This window comes from Sylvia atricapilla, chromosome 13, assembly GCF_009819655.1.
Source record: "Sylvia atricapilla isolate bSylAtr1 chromosome 13, bSylAtr1.pri, whole genome shotgun sequence".
Classification (NCBI taxonomy): Eukaryota; Metazoa; Chordata; class Aves; order Passeriformes; family Sylviidae; genus Sylvia; species Sylvia atricapilla.
The window spans coordinates 14,225,133-14,248,862 of NC_089152.1; the positions used below are offsets into that span (position 1 = coordinate 14,225,133).

At 41.7% G+C, this 23,730-nt stretch overlaps 1 protein-coding gene across 2 annotated transcripts in view; it reads right to left on the reverse strand.

The window, feature by feature from the left end:
* Positions 1-23,730, reverse strand: part of MYO1E (myosin IE) — a 73,807-nt gene that overhangs the window by 2,936 nt on the left and 47,141 nt on the right. For both annotated transcript variants that reach the window (XM_066328526.1, XM_066328527.1), the window contains exons 10-26: positions 23,406-23,602; positions 22,423-22,503; positions 21,950-22,036; positions 20,610-20,696; positions 19,381-19,548; positions 18,577-18,662; positions 17,957-18,038; positions 17,068-17,174; positions 13,177-13,275; positions 9,310-9,454; positions 6,979-7,093; positions 6,114-6,283; positions 5,835-5,980; positions 5,207-5,353; positions 4,403-4,560; positions 3,880-3,972; positions 1,349-1,556 (exon numbers count right to left, since the gene is read on the reverse strand). In XM_066328526.1, coding sequence (XP_066184623.1) covers positions 1,349-1,556; positions 3,880-3,972; positions 4,403-4,560; positions 5,207-5,353; positions 5,835-5,980; positions 6,114-6,283; positions 6,979-7,093; positions 9,310-9,454; positions 13,177-13,275; positions 17,068-17,174; positions 17,957-18,038; positions 18,577-18,662; positions 19,381-19,548; positions 20,610-20,696; positions 21,950-22,036; positions 22,423-22,503; positions 23,406-23,602 — 2,176 coding nt within the window. The remainder of the gene's footprint in view (positions 1-1,348; positions 1,557-3,879; positions 3,973-4,402; positions 4,561-5,206; positions 5,354-5,834; positions 5,981-6,113; positions 6,284-6,978; positions 7,094-9,309; positions 9,455-13,176; positions 13,276-17,067; positions 17,175-17,956; positions 18,039-18,576; positions 18,663-19,380; positions 19,549-20,609; positions 20,697-21,949; positions 22,037-22,422; positions 22,504-23,405; positions 23,603-23,730) is intronic.

Sequence of the window (23,730 nt, forward strand, 5' to 3'; positions counted from 1 at the left end):
AAGGTTTTGAGATACTACATTCACATCTCTTCTAGCTCACAGCTTCTTTTGGAAAAGGAACAGGCACAGATACGTGTCTGAAATGCACTGGTGAATGCAGTTACATTGTTTTTTTTCAGTGTATTAAGGAAGGAGCTCATAATGCCCAGGAAGACAGCCTTGGGAATGTCACCTTCGTCAGAGTACTTCCTTAAGTTTGTTACTGCTGCAGAACACTCAGCATGTTTGGTTGGGGTTTTATCCTGATGTGTTTTTGTTACATGAACTGTAGTCTCAAGACAAAGTCTAATGTTAGTAGAAGAGTTTAGGAAGAAGCTGACATATGACAGGAACATTTCAGTACCAAAATCCATAGAAGTTATTACAAGATGGAAACGTGCCCGTTACCATGTGCTGAGGGGTTTCAAAGTGGTAAAATAAGTAGCAGTGGCCACTTCTTTCTGATTTCTTTCTTATTTGGAGATTAATCTTAAAGATAAAAAAGCTCTAAATATGCCTGAAATATCTCATGGCTAACACTTGGCACAGTGGGGTAAAATGACTGCCATTAGTACAATGCAAGGACCTCTGTACATGGCCAACCCTGTTTGAGGGCTCCATGTTTAGGAACTAGAAAGCTCCTCCTAAGGAACCCTGTGTAATTTCAATTCTCAAAATTTAGCAACTGTAAACACTTATGTTACTATTTGATAACTGAGGTGTGTAATGCTCACTAACATTGAACTAACCCACTTAATAACCAGCCTGCTGGAGCACACAGCAAAAGAATGCTTGGCCAACAAGGTCATTTAGTGCAGAACACCTGCTGAGGAGCTTGTCTGCTGACTGACACCTGAGACAGGGCTGCTTTACAAAAAGTTGCTTTTGATATGGTTAAAAATAAATACATTTTTGCTGGCTTCAAGAACCCCCATTCATGTAGATTATCGGAGTCATCAGCAAACTGCTTCTTCTAAATTAATTTTTTTCCTAGAACTGCTGCATAGGCAGCAGTCTTTGACAATTAAGTGACATTCCAGACTCCCACTACATTAAACCTCCACTAAAGTTCTATGAGAGAGTGGAGTAAGGGCTGAGTTGAAATAGAAACTGTTGGTGTCACTGAAAACCCTTAAAATTTTCTAAGGCCTTCATTCATATTTAAGGTATTAAGCTAGAACCTTTATTCCTGTGGGTCTAGGATGGAGTATATTTTGGAATGTGATGGAATGGATGATACCTCTGAGTACAGCTCAATAGCACAACCTGCTGATTGACACACAGAGTAGATCAGCCATGAACAGTCTAAGTGTGTAAAACTATTTGCAAAAAGGGACATCTTTTTATCAGAGTCAATGTAAAAACTTACCCAGCTGCTCCTTGGTCAGGTACTTTCAAGAAATCCAGGCTCTGTGGCTGCTGTGAAATCTTGCCTGATCCTCCCGACATTTGCCGTGGTAAAACTGGCCGTGTCATACTCGTGTACAGCAGGTTCTTCTGATTGGCCCACTGATTTCCTGGGACCTGGGGATGGGCTTCAGCCTGGGGGGGATTTATTACTCCATTCTGCTGCTGACCTAGAAGGAAATAAAGTCGGAGTGCATGCAGTCCACACTCCAGCTCAGTAAAGGTAACCTTTGATGGCTCAGCTGTCAGAGAGCCCCACCTATCAAGGAACCCAAACCCAAAATTATGTTGAAATGTTGATTTAAAGCCAGTTTCTGGTCTGCTGATAATCTGTTTTGGCTTTCCAACTTCATGGACACATGCTCAGATTTAAGATGTGTGCCCTGGGTGTTCCAAGCAAGCACAAGGATTAGCTCTCAGCTGAGTTCCAGTTTAGCTAACATGGTACCAACAATTCCTCTCTAAAACACTGCACACCATTTTATCCAGATAAGGGTTAATCCAAAGCTAGCCAGAATTTTTTCTTTTTCTTTTGAAGTTCAGACTCAGTCTACCACATATTCAAGGAATCTGACTGTTTCTATTAAGTTGCTATAAATATTTGTCTATTTTTTAACAAGCATGCAGGTATGTTGGGGGGGGGGTGTGTGTGTGTTCGGGCTCTTTTCTTGTTTTGTTTAAAAATAATGCCTTGATGCTGTTTTGATTGTTGAAAACGACTTTGAATTTTCTAGGACTGACAAGGGTATATGCCTTTAAAGAAATAATTATGCCTCTAACTTGAATTTAAAGCAAACCCACCCATGTCTGAGGTACTTGCAGTAGCCTAAAGAGCCTACGACAAGTAGCCGAAGAGCCTGAAGAGCTATCAGGGCTTAAAGAACACAAGCCTGCATGCTTTACATTCCTAAAACCCCTCTGGAACAAAACAGGAGCTATGCTCCTATTAAAAACCAGTTTCCTCAATTCTATGGGTGACCCTCTCCTCTGCCATTGTGATTATGCCTCCTAAACAACAGAAAGATCAGCTGTGCAAAGAGGAGAATTAATAATCACAGCACCTGGGAGAACCCTACTGCCTGTAACAGCTGGGCTTTGCTTCTGATGTTCTCGGGGCGCTGAGGAAGAAATTTAAGGTCATAAACTCCTGTGTAAACCCCACTATGCAATCCAAGCCAGCATGGCACATACATTATGGTGATATCAATAAAGGTTTGGGTTATTCTGAACCTGTACAGAACACTCTGTTCAGTACTGCACCACTCATTTCAAAACAAGATGTGAAAATAGCAGAATCCAGGTAATTGTTTGGGACTTTCAAGGAGAAATTTGCCCAAATCATGACATGGCTTCAAACTTGAAGATCTGGACATTTTAACTGGAATTCCTTTGTCACACCTGTCTGCAATTTCGATTTTCCAGCTATGTGTGGCTGCTTTCCAATAGAGTTTAACATTCAAAAAACAACCAAATAAACAAAAAGCCATGTTACTGTAACCTACAGACATGTTTGTAGGAAAGCCTTCTACTCACCTTCTAAATGTGATAGCCCAGTGCCTGAGGGTCACAGCACTTAACCCTCAGCAGTAACACTTTTCCTAGCTATAAAACTGCCCGAAGAGTTTTTGAAAATAACCACACTGTCCTTTCTTTAACTGATGCTGTACAGATACTCACTATCTGTCTGCTGACAGGTCAGCTCTTACAGTAATTTCCCACTTCACTACCAGTTCTGGCAGATTACACAGTCCTTAGTTTGACTCCTACAGCTGTGAGGATTTGGAATTGTCTTTAATTTGGGGCCGAGACTGGTCACACCCCTAACTTCCACCATTAGCATTGTGCTTCTCAATAAACAGCAGCTGACTGAAAGAGGACTCTTTGTTAAAAAGAAAGTGCTCTGGCATTGTAAGTGAAAAAAACACCTCTTGGGAAATGTTGTGTCAATGGAATATTGTTCTCCTCTGTGAGTTCACAAGCTAAATTAATCATATCTGCCCGGGGCAGAAGTGGAACACCCTGATGACATCAGTCTCCTGCAGAAAGAGCCACGCTGTTCACTGGCACAGCTGCTGTGTCCCAGCACTGGGGCACACAGGAGTTGTAACGTGTCTGACAGGGCAGGACAGTGAGACACAAATTGCATTCTGTGCTGTGCTGGCCCTAAAGCAGTCTCACTGCTAAGCACTGACTGTGGCTTGATAAGCACAGAGCCTGGACCCCTCACAGTGGAGAAGGCTACATGGTCAGGTTTAGATTCAGTGGCTTACACCAAATGTCTGAAAAAATCATAATCCACATCAAGCAGGAACAGCTCGGGGGGAATATCCAGCAAGACACCTCCTAAAATGCCTACAAACAGGTGCTTTCCAGGATCTTTTGAAGAGAAATTTAAACTGTTGCCATATTTTTTTAATGGGTAAAAAGCGCTGACAGGAGAACACCAAAAGCCTTCATTTGGAATTCTGTTTTGCCCAAGCTAACAGGACTTACCTGGAGGAGGTGGTGCAGCTCTCATAGGATAAGTCTGATTTTGAGACCTACTGGAATATGCTCTGCCTTGGGTAAGGTTCCGTCTAGTAGGACCTAGAAGGAACCAGCAACATTCATTGTTACCCTCTCACAATTACATTAATTAGCTAAGCCTTGCTGGCTGCCAGACTCCCCTGTTCTGTGATCAGAAAGAGCTGATCTTCAGGAATAAGGAATCTGACTCCTGCAGGGTTGGCCAGGCTGTTATAAAGCATTAGGTGCAAAAAGGATGACTGGGATATTCTCCCTTTTGTGATCCAGTTCAGCCTCAGGATATAAAGCAAAGTCTTCTTGCAACTACAGTGAGGCCCAGAACACTGACAGCTGTAGAGCAGCAAGGAACTCTGCTGTATCCTTAGGATCTTTGTGTGTTACAGAGAAGTTCACAAAGGGGAATGGTGAGCTACAGCCAAGCATGGATAGAAAAAGTCAACCACTATCTGATTTTATAAACCCCTGATTTCTAGAGGAAATCTGGACTTACGGGAATTCTTTGGTAGCCCTGGTCCAATGCTGATCTGCAGCACTTTATTACTTGGTTTGAGAATGGCTACATCTCCTTGGCCTTGCATAAACTGCACTTGTCGAGAACCAGCACTGCTCCAGGGCCCCCAGCTCTCCTTCTTCAGCTTCACTTCAAGTCTGACAGAAGCATGTGAACACACAAATGAAAAAAAACCAGAATTGCTACGTCAAATCAAGGCAGTAATGCTTGGCAGCAGATAACTTAGAAATATCAAATTAAAAGCTTAGACTGAGAATCTGCATTCCATGAGTGACTCAGCTGACATAATCATCTAATTATATATTTTTTCCATGCTTTAAAAAAAAAAATTCTTCTTAATTGACATTTTAACTTTCCTGGTAGGGCTTCTCAAAGGAAGTTTAAGATGCCCTGGAGAGGACAGTGAGCTTTGAACAAAAATGTGCAAAGGTCCAAGTGGGACATGTATCAGCCCTGAGCCACCAGTGCCTCTGCTGGTGCTGCAGAGGATGCTCCCTGCTCCTGCCAGGAGCCAGCAGCAGCTGTGCAGTGCCCTGGTGCCACGGGCAGCAGAACAAAGGCAGCTCTCCATGCACACACACAGTGGCAAGTGTCCAGTGGCCCTGGTAAGTCCTAAACTGTTACTGTGACAAGGCAAGCACAACGTCTGGTCTCCTTGCACATACAGGGTTTTACACTGCTACTTCCTACTGTAAATAAAGTCAAGTTGCAGTCACTCATTTGCCTTGGCAGCAAGAACAAACATTTATCCCTAGAAGCCCATTAAAGAAAGCCATAACTCACGTATTGCTAAATTTCAGAGGTAGTTTTCTTTGTGTTTTCTCTTCGTATCGTTTTGATAAGAGGCTTAAAAACTCTGTTTTGAAGACTGATTCGAGCAAACTATCGTATTCCTGTTCATGTAGAATGAAAATGTCATCCTGCATGGTGCTGCAAGGAAATCAGAGCATACACCATCGAGTTTAAAATGTCATCAGCAAATACAGCCAGCATTATAATGACATTTGCAGAGTACTCATGGTTGATTTTTAACAACATAAAGTCCAAGCAGCATTGATTACAGAGCCTTGCTTTCTGAGAACAGGTTTGGGTTTTTTCAGGAGCTGATAATGGAATAGCTGAAAAAATCCCTTCTGAGAGACAGGAATACTACTTGGTCATTTTACAGTAATTACTGTTAGCAAAAAAAACATGTGCTATTAAAGTTACAATTATAATCCTTCTCTTCAATAATGGCAGATTTTGTGACTAGAGATAAACTGGAAATTCAAAGGTTACTGAAGCAAGACTGAAACCCAAAGCAAGCAAATTCAAAAAGAAAGCTTTCAATTCCCACTTCATCAATCAACTTATTTTCCCTGTCCTACACAAACTGCTCTGTCAATGGAAAAAATACATTCCAGGTACTGACCTTAAAGAAACAGAAAGAATTCTCTCCACTTCCATCCTTCGCTTCAAGACTTCCTTCACCTGGCCCTTCTCTGGGCCCTGCTTTACCTTTTCACGCCCGATCAGGTAAATGCACTTGGGAGTGAGGACGAGATCCCGCTTCACGCTCTGAAACACAGCATTGAAAATACACAGCCCTGTGCCGCGTGGGGTGACCCTGGGCCGGGCACCTCTGGGACAGGACGGTGCACACAACTCTGCAGCACAGCTCGTCTTCAGGGGATGCTGCTGTTCCACCCACCTTAAAGCGTCTGTCGTATTTAGTTACAGTGTCTGCAAAATCGATCTTCTCCCGCTTGCCCACAAACTGCCGGAGCTCGGGGCGGTCCTCCATGCCTATGTAATCTCCCACAAAATTCCTGTTGATGCTGTTCCGTCTTCTCTCCTTCTTGTTCAGCAACAGATCTGATGCTTAAATGCAAAACACACACACTGATTAACAGCATCTACTAAATTTTGTAAACTCATGCTCTCAAAGGGCCGACTGTTTCACACAGAATTTCTTGGGAGGTGATAAGCAAGTGTTTCTAATATGGCAAAACAGTGAAGCACTGCTACTAATCCTTTAGATAAGGATATATGTCATCACCAAATCCATTCCTAATGAAATATACTGATGGCAAGCTCAGTAGTTCTGGTTAATTTGGAGCACTTTTGGAACTAAGAAATTTCTCACTCACTGCTAGAAATTAAAGATTAACCCTTCCAAACCCAGCAGATTCATTCACAGAGCCCAGGTTACATACAACTAAGTCCCAGGAGAGCCCATGGGTTGATCTTATCAACTACAGATTATTGAAATCCTGCATATCTGTAGGAAGTTTTCTGCTTCCCCTGCAGCATCTCTGCTGTCTGTCCTACTCTGGACAGTCTGTCTTTGATTTGAGAGAAAAACACGGGGCAGTCCAAGAGATGTGTGCATGCAGAGCAGACAACCTCATCAGTGGTCCCTTAGGGGTCCAACAAAGTGCAGTAATTCCAAGCCAGGTACTTGCAGTGCAACTTTTGCTACAGAGAGGGAGAGATTTCCTTCCCCTCTGTGTCCTCCCTTCTGCTCCTGGAACCATGTGTGTGTGAAGTCCTTGCCATCACAAGTTCTGACCTACCTTCTTCTCTCATCTGCACGTATTTTTTCCTGGCTGCGTATTTCCTCCAGGCCTTCTGGATGGCCCTGGCATACCCATCGTACTTCCTCTCTCTCATCTCTTCTAACAGGAACAGCTGTACAAGGAGACAGTGGGGTCAAACATTTTACATGCAAAGTTCAAGAAAAAGCTGCATTTTATTTTCAACAACTCTCCAGTGCATTTTGCTCTAGATCTGTGCTTTTTCCACAGCTGTGGGATCTGAGATTGGAATGTTAAGGTAGCCCTCCCTTCTGGAAGGAATCTCTGATGCTTGAGTGGCTGTGGCTCTTACCAGTCTACCCATTAAGATCCATACCCCATGATGAAGGGAGAGGAATATGGACTATCCCTGAAATATTCTACTGGTGCAACACAAGGTCCTCCAGTGCCTATCTCTTCAGCCTCCATCCACACATTCTCCAAAATTCCTACTTCCCTTGTCAGAATGTTACCCTGGATCTGTGCAATGTCTAACGTAACTATTCACAAGCAACTTTCTTCCCTGGCTGAATCTCATACCCTTGTGTCCACTGGCTCCATTCTCCCTCACCACTGAAGGTTGTCAGCTGGCTGCAGGACTTGCCTTATAATTCACAAATATGATACAGTAAGATTTTTGGGTCTAAAATTTCAGGAATCAAGAGAAAATACTGCTTCATTAAAACAGGAATGGAAAGTGCGCCCCCTTTTTTGAGAATTTTCCAGGTCCTACTAAGATACATGTCAATTCAATGCATTAGAACAACTTCATAATTACTGTGGGAAACAGCATATTCACCATAGCCTTTTACATACTTCACTTAAGTGGGGTTTTTGTCTTATCAGGAGCACAAGCATTTGGCTAAATTCAGTCCACTGACTTGACTGTTGCTTATTATTTCCCTGCATTGTGTGTTAAATATTCACAGGAGTTTTTTTCTAGCTTTCAAGAGATAAAATTCATAAAAACAGGTATATGGAGAAGCAAACCCGGGCTTTAGGATTTTTCTTTTTTACTTTGCTGCTCTAAACCATGCCGATCTAGAAAAACACTGTTGTTCATATTGATCTGAAAAAGGAAACTTGATCTGGTGCAAACCATTTCCACAGAACCCCACTTGCTCCTGTACAGAGTTATTTATTCAGGTGTGTGATGGAAATGTAAATAATGAAGCCTTTCTGCCACCCATAAAACCTTATTTCACAGCTGGCAATTCTCCACCTATAGCAAACTTATTTTAAAAAATTTAAAAATCTCTTCCTGAACTCAAGCAGTGGCTGGGGTTTCAGCACAGGCACAACAGCTCCTGATGCAAAAAAATCCTCAGCTGCAGCAGGGGCATGACCAAGCCTTTGTGCAATTCAGGTTACAGTGACAATACTGAGGCTGTCAATATCCACCTGAAGTACTGTAATAATCAAAATCTCAAGCACTATATGCTGTGGTGTATGAACATGTCTCTCAGATGCAGGCAGGAATGTAAGTCCCATTATTCCTGAACAGTATCTTACCCTTTTTATGGTAGAAACAACACATTTTCTATTATGACTTGCAGAAGCATTCTTTCTTTGCCTTTAACAAATACCTTCCCACATGACTGGACACAGCAGTGTCATTGCCTGAATTACTGTTGTTCTACAGAGAAAAATATATATTCCTGGAACAGCAAATGACAGCATGGAAATGCTCAGCTTTTATTTTAACATGTAACTTCAGACAAAGCACCAAGAAATCAATGCTCAGCTGCAAGATGTGCTACACAAACTAAGCCCCATTGCTTCTGATGCATCAGGAATACAGGAGGGTGAGTAGAGCACAGATTTTCCTTAACAACTTTTCTGAAAAGCAAAGTAAGAAAACTAATTTTCCAGTAGATTTTGCATTATTTAGTAGCCACAGGATAAAACCAGCCTTGGGATGCCTCCCTAATATTCCCTTTGGGATTTCAAGTTGCAGTCATTTTGGAACACTGATTTACTCTGTAACATATCCTTGCCATCCCTGGGGACTATTCTACCTTCATCAGTAGTTCTTGTTACAAGAAGAGGACCGATGTTCTTGATGCCAAAGCATCTTCATAACCCATTTTTCTTCTTCTGGATGCATTTAGTTCTCTTTATATTAAGTGCCAAAACCCTGCAGTGGCCTTATGTAGTGTGTCCTATACACGGCCTCTATGACAGACACGCTCAGCTTGTTTAAGCGTTTTCCACTTCCCCCACCTCAGCAGGTACCATGCTCAACTTGAGCAGGCAGGACATGAAATTCGGCAAACAATGGATATTGAAAGAATTGTTATAAATTGTTATAACGTGTTCTGGCACACTCACAGACTCTGGAGCTTTGATGAAGACTTTGGACTTGCCGAGCTGGTACTGGTCAGGATCCATGTTGACTGACTGAAGCAGGTGGAGGACTCCTTGCTTCTCTTCTCCTTTCCACGAGGGCCAGGTTGCTTTGGTCAGAATGGCATACCTTAACCACCAAGCAGAAGAGATTAAAACCAGGGCTCAAACAGCAGCAGCACACCACTGACTCTTGGCCAGCACTACCCTGGGGGAGGCTGACAATGGCAGCAGGACTCAGAGCTTGGTGGGAGTCAAGATGCACAGTATTAAGATGTTTCTTGTTTAGTGAGACCAACTGAGGACAACAGTGGCCTGGAGTCTCCCATTTCCAGAGGCTAAGTTGCTGTCTAGTACCTGCATCAGCCCACTGCAGAAAGTTCTGCTGGAACCTGCTTAAGTCCAGGGTGAAGTTACTCACCAGCAATAACCTATGGTCCAGATTTGAGTACATACATCCTTGGTATTCTAAACTGATTCCCAAACACACATCCAATTTCTCACTCAAGCCTTCTCACTGTGACTTATTCTTACAGAAGTCTTTTCTGCTTCTGAGCAAGTGACCAGCTTGTGCTCTAACCCACCTGCTCAACAGCTGGGCTGTATTTAAGCAAGGAGCCATTCCTGGCTCTATCCCAGGAAGCCTCTGCCTTGGCCTCTGGTGCAAGAAGGAAGCAACAGTGATGCTGGTGCTGCCTTGAGGGAACTGACCCCATTAAGGGCCTGGAAGGAGCAGGGAAGTGCTCTACCTTGTCTCTGAGAGAAAGAGGCACCCAGCCTTCTCTCTCATGGTCACCTCTGTAAGCCCTGAGAATGAAGGAGATGCCCAGGTTGTAGCCCCTTTTAAACTGCCTGCATTTCCAAGCCTTCACTTGGGGTTTTGGAACTGCCAGGCTGGAGTTACAAAGCTGCCTCGTTCCCCCCACCAAAGGAGCACTGCTGGGCTAAAGCTGCTGCCCCAGCCTCTCTGTGGGTTAGGAACTTCTCTGGCAGCACCTGCTCAGGCTCCTTTGACAACAAGACTGGAGAATATGTTGAAACACATTTCTCCCCAAAATCTTACATTCTTTACTCTTGACAATTTCCTTTTCATGCCTTAGGCATACTTCAGTAATGTAAACTAAATCATACTTATTAGTAAAATTATTCAACACATGAAAAAAGTGATCAAGTATGGAGGTTGGTTTGTTGTAATTCCTAAGTTCTTAAGACAGTTTAGGCAGCTCCTAATACAATGTTCTCAAAAATCAGACAAGGAATCATTGGAAAATACGTTAAAAGAATGTTGATTACCCGTTATCATCATATCTAAAATGTTATCCAGCCAAGAAGCAGGAAGAGTGTCATGCAACTTAAGTAACAATACCACACAAACAGAAATAGCAAACAGTTAAAAAGAAATGTACAAAACTCAAATACCTTTGAATAGAAGGTGCATGAAAAGAGAGTAACTTGTGAAAGGTTCAGTAGGATTCAAACCACTGATGTTCTCATGTTCAAATCTTTCAGTTAACAAATGCTCAGGTACTCTGCTGGACAGTTTAATAAAGGAGCTCTTACACCACCTTAAATATAGCAGTGTATTATACACAATCTGTGTTTAGACAATGTGTGCACTTACATATTTATGTGATTTATCAGTATTATGGGATAAATAGATGTAACCCAGTAAGGAGCTGTAAGTTAAAGTAACTCCCAGCTCATTGATTTACCAGCTCCTTTTGCAGGCTCATCATGTACTGCAACAGTGCAGCTGTGTGGGTGGGTCTAGGCAAGTCTGAAGGTACAGGAGCTGAGGTGAATAAAGGTGTTTGAAGCTGCTACCCTCCACACAAGAGAGACTGTGACATGACATTTCAGCATGCTACAAATTGTCTCCTACATGTTCCAAGCTGTAAGGGGGAAAATGTGATTCAAGAACATTTAGTATATGTAGAGCTCTTGGGTACAAGGCAAGAATAGACTTGAAATTCTCCTTTTTCATCAAGTTGACTTCATACATTCACTGGTGTGACAAGTCTACAGGGCAGAACAAACAGCTCATTCTATAACATGCACTATTGAAGCATTTCACAGTTTGATAACTCACAGAGTGACAACTCTCACTGTTCACTGCTGTTTAGCAATGGCACTTCAGTGTCCTTGTGCATGCTTCCCATGAAACCAGTCATGTCACCATCCATGAACCCGGGTTTGTTAAGCTTGTGTAAGCTGATCTTGCAGATGATTTCAGTAGGAGTACTGAATGTGTTCTAACATGCTTCTGAAACAATTTCAAATCATGACTGCCCCCAGACATGTATTACAAACTCCCAGTAAGCAGTTAGGTCTGATGGCTAAACAGGGAGTGGGAGCTCAGCTTTCAGATTGGTTATGCTTGGGAACACACAGGCCTTTTCAGTGACTGTGGCTTTTTGCATGCAAATGTAAATTTTGTACATAAAAGTCTATTCAGCCCAGCAATCTCCACTTGCATGGAGCTGCCAAGGAAGGCCCAATGAAAACAAGTGTACAAGCATGCATTTCCTGTCCATCCCATGCCTCAGCCCGCTTTTACTCACACTGACTCAGGGGGTCAGAACAGAGCTTGTTCTGGATGCTAGGACTGTGAACAGAAAGGGTGCAGGAAGAGTTTTACTCATAACAAAATGCTAAATTTAACAAAGCTAATTAACCTGAAACAAAAAGATGAATTCCCTAAGAGGAGTTCCAGTTTCCTGTGGATCCAGAAGTAGCACATAGCTTTCCTCTGCACAGAGCTCTCAGGGCCTGTCCAGCCCTCACAACCTGTGTTCAGGCTAGATTTAACACAGTATAGATCTGTTATTTGTCTCAGCAACAGTCTAAGTAACATAGCCTGTAGCATATTCATGTTTATATGTCTGGGCTTGAAGGTCATGAAGAAAAAGGTATTTAAAATTGTTCCATAATGAAAATGAAGTCCATACTTCCAGAGATTTTAGGTCTGACTGTTACTTACTACGTTATTAGAATATTCTTGGTATTATCATGAAGTATTACTAACGACTTTGTTCTGTCCTGATTAACTATACTCCACTCCTTACAAAAACTGATTGAGTTTTTGTTTGATACTCTCAAGTTCAATGCAAAGACTTCCAACAAAAGCTGATTTATCACATAAAGGCCCTGTTTGGGCCCTTACTAGCTGTGTGTCTCCAGTTTCTGAAAAACAGAAGCTGAATGTTGTATAAATCTTGAGACTGCTCTTATTTACGAGGATTTCATTAGCTAGTGGAGGTAGTTCATCACGTTAACAGCTGGTCCTACGACACTGAGAACAGGATTGATCTTCCAGAGCTCCGACTTGCTTTCATTCATTCAGGGAGCAGCTGCAGAGGTTTGTACCCATTCCCAGCTGCTGGAACACCAGTGGCAGGATAAGGAGCCCTGTAAGCTGAGGTTACTCTGTACACTGCAGTGGCTGAATGGCAGGTGTGGATTTCTTTACCTGTGTTCTGTTTGCCATGGGGAGAGTTGGGAGAGCTGGAGCAGTAACATTTTAGACAAGGGCTTGCAGCTGGACACTCAGATTTCAGGCACTGCAGCAGCTCCTTGAACTCTTTGTAACTTTGAGGAACTCTCTCACAGGACTATAAATACTGAGGCCATAGGCAAGTTTACAGAAAAGATGAAGTACTTTCAATGACACAAAGCCGGGCTTTAAAGCACTTTGAAATCTCTGTGTAAGAGACTTCACTGAGCAAGGCTCATGTGGAGAAATGGCTAAGTGGGAAATGAGAAGGTTTCAAAACTGGCAACCTCTTGGTTCTCTCATCATGTAAACAACCCTGCTGCTGTTTACAGCAACTCCTCTAAACGAGTGTTACCCACCTCTGCAGAAACTTCTTAAAAACCCGTCTGTAGGCGTAGCCAGCTCTTCTGACTCGAATATTTTCTTTCAGACCCAAGTATTCCACTTGATGTTTTACCCTGGGGACAAAAACAATGCAAGGCTTAAAATCCATTTGATTTCAGCATACTTGTGGATTGAGGCATTCTTAAACAGCTGAATCATGTTTAACTGTTGGTTGTTAAATTTCACGCACAGGTAAATGAATCTATTTTTACACATTACCCCGCACACTGAATGGTAGGAAAGATATTCCAGGCAGGTAAGACTACAGCACTGAAATATACGTAGCAAGTTAACCTCAGCATTTCTTCTTAGTTTAACTTCCCATCTCCAAAATAATCTGTGCATAAATTTCTTAAATAATGATAAAATCCATAAAAGGCCAAGTAACTATTACCTATACAAGTACACAGCTGGTATCCAAGGAATTGGGAAATTGTTTTGTGTTCTCTTACTGTAGGTTTTTCCTATGCTTTACATAGCTCAAACAGCAACACAGTAACATTTTTCTCCTCGTTGTTATGGAGAAAAGACCAAATCTGATGGCTGGAAAAAAGCCCCTGATGCCAAACCTTCACTACACAAAGAATCAGAAAGAAGAAAGCCACGTCAGCATAGTGATGCAAAGCTAGAATTCCTCCTAATTCTACCATGCTGCAAAGGAAGGATTCGAGGATAGGCACAAGACTGGCTGAAGCTAGTAAGAGATGACTCACCCATGGCACATTTTTAATTACAAACAAAAGCTGAGCTGGTACCAGTCCCACAGAAAGTGTTAATGGCTGCGGAGGAACTTTGCTGCACATGGGAACTGAAGCATCATTATCCCAACACCAAGCACTTCCAATTAGGTTCTAAGCAGGGAACAAGTATGTGCCCATGAAATACAATGCACAGAAACAGCAAAACAAAAAAGCTTTGGCACTTTTTCCTCCTTCTAGACCCGTGGTACATTTCTGCTTCTGTGTCTCTTCTTTCACATCCTGCTAGTCTACTGCTTAATGTTTGGTAATTTGATTTGAAGAATATCAGTTGCTGATTTCCTTTGCATGTCCCTAATTTTCTCATCTAAGTCATGTGTTGAAAGAAGCAGTTTTCCACTCTGTTGCTGTTCTTCTATAGGGCAAAGTATAAAGCTTTAGCTTCCAATCTGAACTGTAATAGTTGTTAAGATTTTAGTTCTGCAAGTTTTACAAACACTATATAAAAGAGCATCTATTAACATATAATTTTTAAAAAGTGAGCCTGTAAGAAGCCACTTGATTTTGTTTTGCTTACTATTTCTCTGATTTTATCGAAGATTTTTCAAATCCTGAAACACTTTCAGTTAATTCAATGTTATTTCTCTGGCTATTTTGGAAAGTTAAATTTGAATATAGAATGTACTGCCCATTGATTTTTTTTGTTGAGACATTTTTTTCAAATGAGTCATAGTATGAAGGGAAAAATCTTTTGAAATCCCTTGCTACAAATGACAAAATCCCTTCATTATTTCTTCTTTTTTGAAGACCACTTTCCAGAGATATTTTACTAAATGATGAGTGTTACTGCTCTTTTAGCTTAAAATAAAGACTACTACATTTTAATCCTGCCGTGTTCAAGGAATAAAGTATATTTTGTACCCACTCCAAGAATCCTGGTACAGTACAGAGTTGGTGGACAAAAATACATTTTCCTGTTTATAGCTTTCCCTCCTGTTCACATCTGGAATAATGCACTGGAGCAACAGTACTACTCCCATTTTCTTACTGTCCTGCCAGTATCAGTGTCCAGCACCAGAGAATTTGAGACATTCTTCTTTTTTTTCCCTTTCCTTTCTGAGAAAAGACACACTGAAAATCTCCCTCCAGGCAGCAACCTCAAGCAGGTCAGGGTCTGGGAATTCAGCTAATGCAGCAGTTTTGAATACAAGTCCAAGAGGCTGTGCCAGGACCTGAACAAAAACACATTTCAACAATACCCCAATTTCTGGACTAAGTAAGGTATTATACAAGGTTTAGATATTACACAAGGTCTGTGTTTCAGTGCTAAATATTCTGGAGCTACTCAACAGCAGCAGAAAGGTGGAGTTCCATGGCTTCTGTGAGCATGAAGTAAGACCAGCTTTGTGAAAGGGTTTTTCCTTTTCCAGTTACATTTTCATGGTCTAGTAACCTGCTACTAATAAGCAAACTGCTACTCCCATTACACTCACTAAGGCAGCCTGTGTATGATGCAGCATTACATGACCACACAAGAAAATAAAACAAAACGAAATTTAAAAATCAACCAATCAGCAAAGTATCACATAAACTCAATTATGTTATTTCCCTCAAATCTTTTTCACAGTAAAATTGAGAAACAATATTAATTAATAAACTTTGAACTGTCACATGCATATAAATTTCTTTCCTCAGACCTGTCACTCAGTGCCCCAGCGAAGCCCTAGTACAACAGGTGGACAATCACAGATTGAAATGGGAGAATGTTGGGATTTTTAAATAGGGATGAAGGACTACCATTGTAAGCAGCACTTCCATTTCTGTCTGATTCTGATAGTATACAATCCTTTGTATTTCACTTGGCAAATACAGCAGCTACTGATAACACACCATCCTCATTATAGGAAAACAAGAAGAAATCGTGCCCGTTTTTGCTCCTAAAGGGGTTTCTGAAAGCTGTCCTTTTCTCAGGACTGGATTTGTTTCACTGGTTTCCTAGCAACACCTTCCACAATAACAGGCCTGTTTCCCAATATGCAAATGATTGATTTTAAAAGCCTCTCCATTTTTAACTGTAAGTTTTATAAATACTTTTCCCAGGATCACACAGTTTCCTCCTTTGGTCCCCAGTGTTAGTAGAAAATTAGGTGCTGCACAGGTGGATTTTCAGGGTGGAAAAGCTAAAGAGAGTCTACCTTTACTGCCAAGCCCTCACTGAGACTTTGAAGTGCAGTCCTAATAGCTTCTGTAAGTGCTCTCCATCTGCATGTGACTGTGCTGGTCTGCTGCAAAGGCAGGAAGGGAATTCTGCTGGGGTTGTCCAAGAATGCTTTTTATCAGACTTTGCAAGCTGTTTCACCGTGATAAAAATAACCACTTGCTTTATCAGCAATTTTACCATTCTCAGAAGTACCTGGAATACAGTAATGAATACTACCTACATTAGGCCCCCACACAGGTCACACGTCCTCCTGAGCACCTACCCCGGGGCAAAAAGAGCAGCACCTTTTCCAGAGAGGAGGAAGATGCTATAAGCACCACGTAGTTAAAGATGACCTCAAACAGATGGGATAAACCAAACTGATCATTTAGACATCTAGGTAATGTCTATATAATCACCTGATATGACATTCCAGTCAACTCTTTTTAAAGAGTTGGCTAATAAAACACAAGAAGTAAAATAGGAGCCTTCTCCATGGTTGGTTATAGACACTTTTTGGCAGGTTTCATACATAAAAGCAGATACAAATATCTTACTGGCTTTTTAGCTTCTTATATAGAAGCTGTTTCCAAAGCATAAAGCCAAAGTTAGAAGTGCTAATAATACATTTGGTGTATTATTAAAATACATGTGCACATTCTACATGAAAACTGAGTCTTTAATATACTGATTGTGTTACTCATGCAAATGTTAGTTATTCATAACTGGCAGGAGAAAAGCCAAGAGCTGTATACACTAAGTGCTGACTTAGACCAAGTACCACCACTTATCTTCAGAGTTTAGGAGAGGTCATTTAGGAGAGGTCAAAGTTGAGGAGAGGCTAGATTCAATTTCTGATGGTTTAGAGAATGTAGTTCTGTTTGCAGGCTGTACAATTACCAATTATTGATTTTTCTGGCTTCCTCTGACCATTAGCACTGCTTCTCCTCACACTCTGCCCTCCATACCTGCTCTCCTCCCAGTCCCGAGACTTCTTGGTTTCGTTGGGTTTGATGCAGCGGATGTAGTGGGGTGTGCACTTCATCAGGGTGCCAACAAGGTCATTGGCTTGTTTCTGGAAAACAAAGGAAAACAACAGGAGCTGAGCCAAACAGGGTCAATCCTGAGGAATTCTACAATTATCAACCATCTGCTGATGATTCCATTGGCCAGATAGTTGCCTTTGGTCTTTCTCCAACAACCAAAGCATCCTGGGGTAATATGCACCTCATAAATAAATTCATCAGTAAACAGAAGGCACCATTATCCCCAGCTATGTCATACATTTAAACTTCTATATAAAAATATGGAGCAAATGCATCAAGTGAACCTGTCAGGGTGAAGTGTGAGAAAAGAGGTTGGTGCAATACTGATTTGCAAAGTTCTGTGTAATCTAAGTGTGTATTCTACAACCAGTTTCCAAACAGACTCTGGCCTTGTAGCACTTGCTGCCTTAGGCAAGGCACCCTGTGGTCAGAAGAGAGGCTGCTGTTGACTGGGTGGGTGCTGGCTCAGGATTTCTGCACTGTAAAGAGACCAGTTATCTGCAGCTAACTTCACTGAGGTGGCTCATTCATTATGCACATGCAAGTGCATTAATTATGCAATTGCTCGTTTTGAAAATTCACTGTTATAGGATGTAGCTGAATACAACATTTAATGAACACTGATGCTGGGCAGAACAATTCTAACAATGCTGAAACAATGCATCTCTTTGCCATGAAGATACTCCTGATATGTATCTTCAAAAATATCAAGACAGTTAAAAAAGAAAATACTTTTTAAAATTTATTTAGCTATTCAAACACAAACACACAACTACAGATACACACACCAACACTGCAAAAGGAGACATACTTTGATTTTGCTGCCTGCAGTGGTAGGACGGCCCTTCTTGTCCACTTGAAGATTTTCAGGGAACAGAGCCTTTATAAAAGGCCTAGGAAAGAATTCATAAAATAGAGTTGGCACAGAAAGACAATTCAGTGCAGGCATGTCAAGGAATATGCTGTAAAAGTTGATAGCTGAGCAGAATATAATTAGCTATTTCTATTAATCTTGAGTTATATCTAATCTATTTTAAGATTAGTACTTGCCATGAACCTCATCCCTCAGAGAGACCCCTTACTATTTTAGTGAGCATTGAAAGCCATGACAGCAGACATCTAGAAGACTTGAAGAAATGCACACTTCTTTAAAACTAACCATCAATTAATTAAAATACATCACAAAAATGTAACTTTGTCTAAACAGTGCCTGTTCTGAGAGGATGCCAGAGCACTGATGACCTTGCTTGAGGCCAAAACAAAGGCTGCCAGGACAGCACTCCTCTGACACTGCAGTGCCTCCCTTGGTGAGGGTAATGAAGCCTGCTGCAGCACTGGGTTACTGGCAGGGCTGCACAGCACAGAAGTCAGGCCCCCTGTGCCCCTCCCAACCCCAGGGCACAGAGCTGGAGGCAGCTTTTGCTTACGTACAAATCACTGCTCTGCATGAGTTCAATCAAGTCTGTGAAAAGAACATCCCGATTCCTCTCGCAGAATCCATCCATGTCATATGATACCTGGGCCAGGGTGGAAATCGATTGTTGGTGGTAAGTTGAGAACTCAATAATTAAAGAGAATTAAATTCTGTCCTCATCAGTTGCTGTTCTGTACTTTTTGGTTAGTCTGGTAAATCTTAGATACTACAATGAGCACTAAATCCTGGCATATATTATTAAAATTTTTCACAACAAACAAAGGAGTTTCATCCTTAAATACAAATTCAGTTTCAAATCAAATCTAAAAAAACTTATGGAATTAGTGAATGGAACATGATAGGTAAATTTACTACTGAATTCTGTTGAGAAAAATGTTTTTGTAGTAAGGATTTACTGTTACTAACTGCAGGAAACAATGAATACTCTGAGAAATAAAACCAAACAAGCTAGAACTGCACATTACGCTCCCAGTTTCATTGGTATATCATCACCTAAACATCATTTTTATATCTAGATTCTTTAAATTTATTGCTACTGTAATAAGCAAATGAGATTACAATTAATAAAACTCGTGGGGCACTCATTCATTACATTTAAGTTCTGGAAGCAGCAAGGCCAGACTTCTCCCTCAGCAAAGGCCATTCTGCCCGAAGCTCCCTGTGAAGGGACCCTGTCTCCTGAGAGAATCTGGCCGTGTAAATCCAAGCCAGCCCTCTGCAGGCCTTCCCCTTCCTCTCATCACTGTTCTCTTTCCTCAGAAATACATTACAGAGAATTCAGAGATGATTTTCCACGTTACCTTTCCAGCATAATGATGGATGATAAAGCCCTGGTTCCAGCTGTTGAAATGTTCATGAGTCCCAATCTGCATCTGCAGCTTCTGGAGCAGTGTCTGGTCAGCCCCTTCTCCCACGGCGTGCATTGTGGCACACACATCATCCAAAATGCTCATGATCCCGGGGGGATTCTGGTGTGTTGGGGAACAACAACAGCAGCTCAATGAGGGGGAAAAAGTTATGATGCCAGTTGTTTCCCCTAAATGGAAAACTGTCTTTGCTACAAAAACACTAGAGCCCAGTCAGGAAGGATTTCCCTCCAATCAACTGAAATTAACTATTACAGCAACATGCAAATAGTTTCAGGAGAGATGACACTTCATGGGATGACAGTGACAGTGGGAAATGATGGAGGAAACAGTGATTAATGTTGAAAAAAACCAATTAACAAAAACATCAAAGCATTTAACATTTGTTCAAAGTTTCTTTCCTCACTCCACCGAAGAGTAAACCCACATCTAAGGAAAGTATTCAAATGGACGTGCTGTAGGTTGACAAGCTTAGAGCTGTATCTGAGATTGGGAGGGAAATCTTATTCTCTTCCTAATTATCCTCACAGAGACAGAAAATGCGCAAAATCTGATGTGCATTCAAGCACAAGTCTTTCAAAAACTGTTCTGGCCTACATGAGGCTAAAGAACTATCTGAAAAACACCCTACTTCTGACCTGAAAGACAACATTTGTTGTCACCCCAAAACAGAACATAAAGACTTGAGACTACAGAACAGTCTGTGGAGCAAAACCACAAGATTTATTTTATCTACAATACTGTCTCTTCACTTGGTTCTGCTTGATTTGCAACAGCATCTCGAAGGAAAGGTGGTGCTGTAGCTGCCCCAAACTGAATTACACCTGCCAGGGACACAAAGAGCATTATCTGATGTACTGTCTGTCAGTAAGGTCGTGATAAATGTCAGTGGATACAATTTTTTCCCATTATTTTGTTTTTTAATCACGTCACTCATGCTATGGTATAGTTGTCTTTTTGGATGGTATCTTACATGACATATCTTAGGGCTCCTATAAAACATCTTATGTAAGATTTTTATATAGATTTAGTATGACTCAGTAACTGAACAGCAGTATTTGCATTTTCCTATGAACCCTCTTTACAGAAAAAGCAGTTGCCCAAATATTTAAGAGAAAAAAAACTCTTGCTGTTTTCTCCACCTGTTTGTTCTAAATACTTACCACTTTGTTCTCTATAAGGTCACACACTACTTTGTTGTTAAAGTATTCTATTGGTGTCCATCTAATTCCTTCTTGCACATATTCCTCCTGTTAAGTAAAAAGAAACAGATGCAAACATTCCTTCGCACTGTAGATGTAGCACTAGATTTACAACACTCCACAGGCACAAACTCTGCACCACTCATGCTCAGGAAGACTTGCCAAATGTATGACTGGATGGAGGTGGGAGAAATGACCCTACTGATAGTTAAATCCAGCTCTCTGCTGCCTAAAAGATTAATTGGAATTCTACTCTGTTCTCCCCACACATTCCTTTGTCAGTCACAGCCCTTCCGTGGTTACTGACAACAGCAGGAAGATTTCAACTGCATTTATTGTCAAAGCACTTTGCAAATAGTAACAAAATGACTTTTACAGTCTCTTGACAGTGCACCTAAGTATCCACATCCTGATCTATTTTAAAAATTAAGATTGTGACAGGCACATTGAGGATCAGATCCCCCAGACAACACATTTAGAAATGTACATGAAATGAAGACACAGCTTTTTATTTCTGGATGCAATTACTGTATCCATAAAGGCACCTAAAGAAAGATTGGGGAAAATCCCTGTTTAAATTGGGTTACATTGACCCAGTCAGTTGCACACATAAGGGCTCAGCAGACACTCTGCAGGTCACTTGTGCACCCAGTGCCACCGTGACTGGTTCCTTTCCCACAAAGGCAATTGTGTCTGGGCATTCCTGGAAACCCTGTCCCAAAGCTGGTGCCAGCCCTGAGCTCACACTGCACACAGGCTCCTGTCTCAGCTGCATTCTGCCTGCCCTCCCATGCAGAAACAAAAAAAGTTACATTTGGCAGTAAGATTGTGAGCAGAGAACTGCACATACTTTCACCACTGTTTTTGTATTTCTCTGATCTATTTCATTTTTACACACACACATATATATTTTTTTAAGAAATAAAAAAGGTGTGGAGGAATGAAGGGAAGCATCCCCCAGGAAAGGCATGTCATGCTCAGGGGAAGCCCAGGGATGGAGGCAGGCTGCAGCTCTCCATGCCTGCCCGTGAGTCAGACTGCAGCATGCCTGGGCACAGTCATATGACTGCATTAGCACACGTGGGGGACTGCCTTCTGCAGCACTCCACCAGAGAACAAACGCTGCAGCTGATGTGCTTCAGAGTTTTAGGGCCAGCCGACAACAAAGGTTGTTTTCTTTCCCTTTGTCTTGCTTAACAAGGCAGATTTTACTGTTAACAGATGACGAAACCTCGATTTTTCAACCAGTTGAAAAAGGAATAGCTCATTTGTGAATTCCAAAGTAATAAATGTTCAGTTACCTGCTCTGCCTTCAGTGTCAGTTCAATAAAAATCTGCTGCAGTTTTTCATTTACGAAGTTGATACAGAACTGTTCAAAACCATTTTTCTGTAGAAAAGGAAACAGTGTAAAAATCAGTCTCCTGGCCTTGTATACCATAATTTTTAGTTCTTATGCTGGCAATAAGCTTCAAAGAAACACTGTCAGTGACAGATGGGTTGCTGACTTTATAGACTTTTGTGGAATCTCAGATCTTTCTTTTAAGATCAATGACTTCATTTCTTTGAAGCGTCTTCAATCCCTCATGTTTATTTAAGTGATACATTACCAGTGAGACCACAATGTCCAGGAAGATGGGCTGGGATATTTTTGCTTTTATTCTGGCCATAGGATCTGTGATTTTTTTTTTCTGATTTAAATTTTCTCCCCTCTAAATTGCAAAAAAACTCTCCTAGCTCAGATCTGCTCAAACCCCAAGTATTCCATTGTCATACCTGAAATATTTCAAAGCCATAAATATCAAGGACACCAATGTTATATTCTTCATGGTCCTTCTCCATAGCCTTATTAATAGACTAACAAAACAGAAACAAAACAGAAAACAAAGTGTAGTTTATACAATTAAAATATATCAATATATATTATATATATATAAAATGTATATATAAAATTCCTTTAAAATAATAGACTTGAATTGAATACAAATGTACAGAACAGGTTACTTTGTTGTCACTTTTTAATAAGGTGTTACCACCAGTTAGGAAATGAACAGTATGTCATCCTGTTTTCCAGGTCAGTGAGCCTTTGGATCTACTATCTATAAAAATCTTTCCTCTTCACTGTAACTGGCTCAGTTAAACAAAAGGAGTCAACAGCAAAGGAACAGCCTTAAGTCTGCTATTTGATGAATTTTGCTGAGGGACAGTGAATCCCTCCCCCTCCTGTGTGCCCCTGTGCAGGGTCAGTGCTGTACAGTGGGATGACAGGGGATGTGAGGGGGAAGCTCTGGCTCACTGCAGTGCCCCATGGAGCAGACCCCTGCTGCTCCAGGAGCATCCAGGGCTCCAGCCTCCAGCCCAGGCTCTCACTCTGATGGGACAGCATCTCAGCATGGAGAATGGCATTTGCCCCTGGCTCCACTGCCAGTCCAGCTGCTGAAGGGGCTCTTTGCAGGGACTGGGAGCAGAGGGCAGGGGAGCACAAACAGCTAATGCTGCTCTGCCGTGAAGGGGGACGTCAGACTCAGAGAAGTCCAGATGCTGGCAGGAAGGAGACGAGGAGCCCACGTGGGACAGTCAGTGCAGGAGCCTGCAGGCACAGCTGGCGGCAGAGGCAGTGCCCTGTGTTTGGTATCCATGGTCACACTCCCACTGCACTGGGCACAGCAGTGACAGGCAAGAACAGGCCTGCAAGGAACATTACTCGTGCCCTTGAACTCGTTCTGACACTTCAGTAGAATCAAGCAAAGCCAACTTACATCCACCAAGTAATCAAAAACACGGGAATGAAGGGCCTTGGCCAGTGCATCCCTGGTGTAGCAGGCTTGTTCCACATTCAGTGTGACGTTAATGGACTCAGATTTGCCTCCCCACTTGCTCTCCATCTGTCTGCTGGTCAGCTTCTCCTTCAGGCGCTCCTCGTTAATTCCCAGGAGAAAGGCAGGGAAAGCTAAAACTGCAACAAAGATCAGCCTTGCTGCATTGTCACTTACAGACTAAATACAGAACAAAGAGAAAATTAACTGTATCTCAAATAACAAGAAAACTCATGGAGTGTGCAGCTTAAAAAGGAAAAAGGGAGTG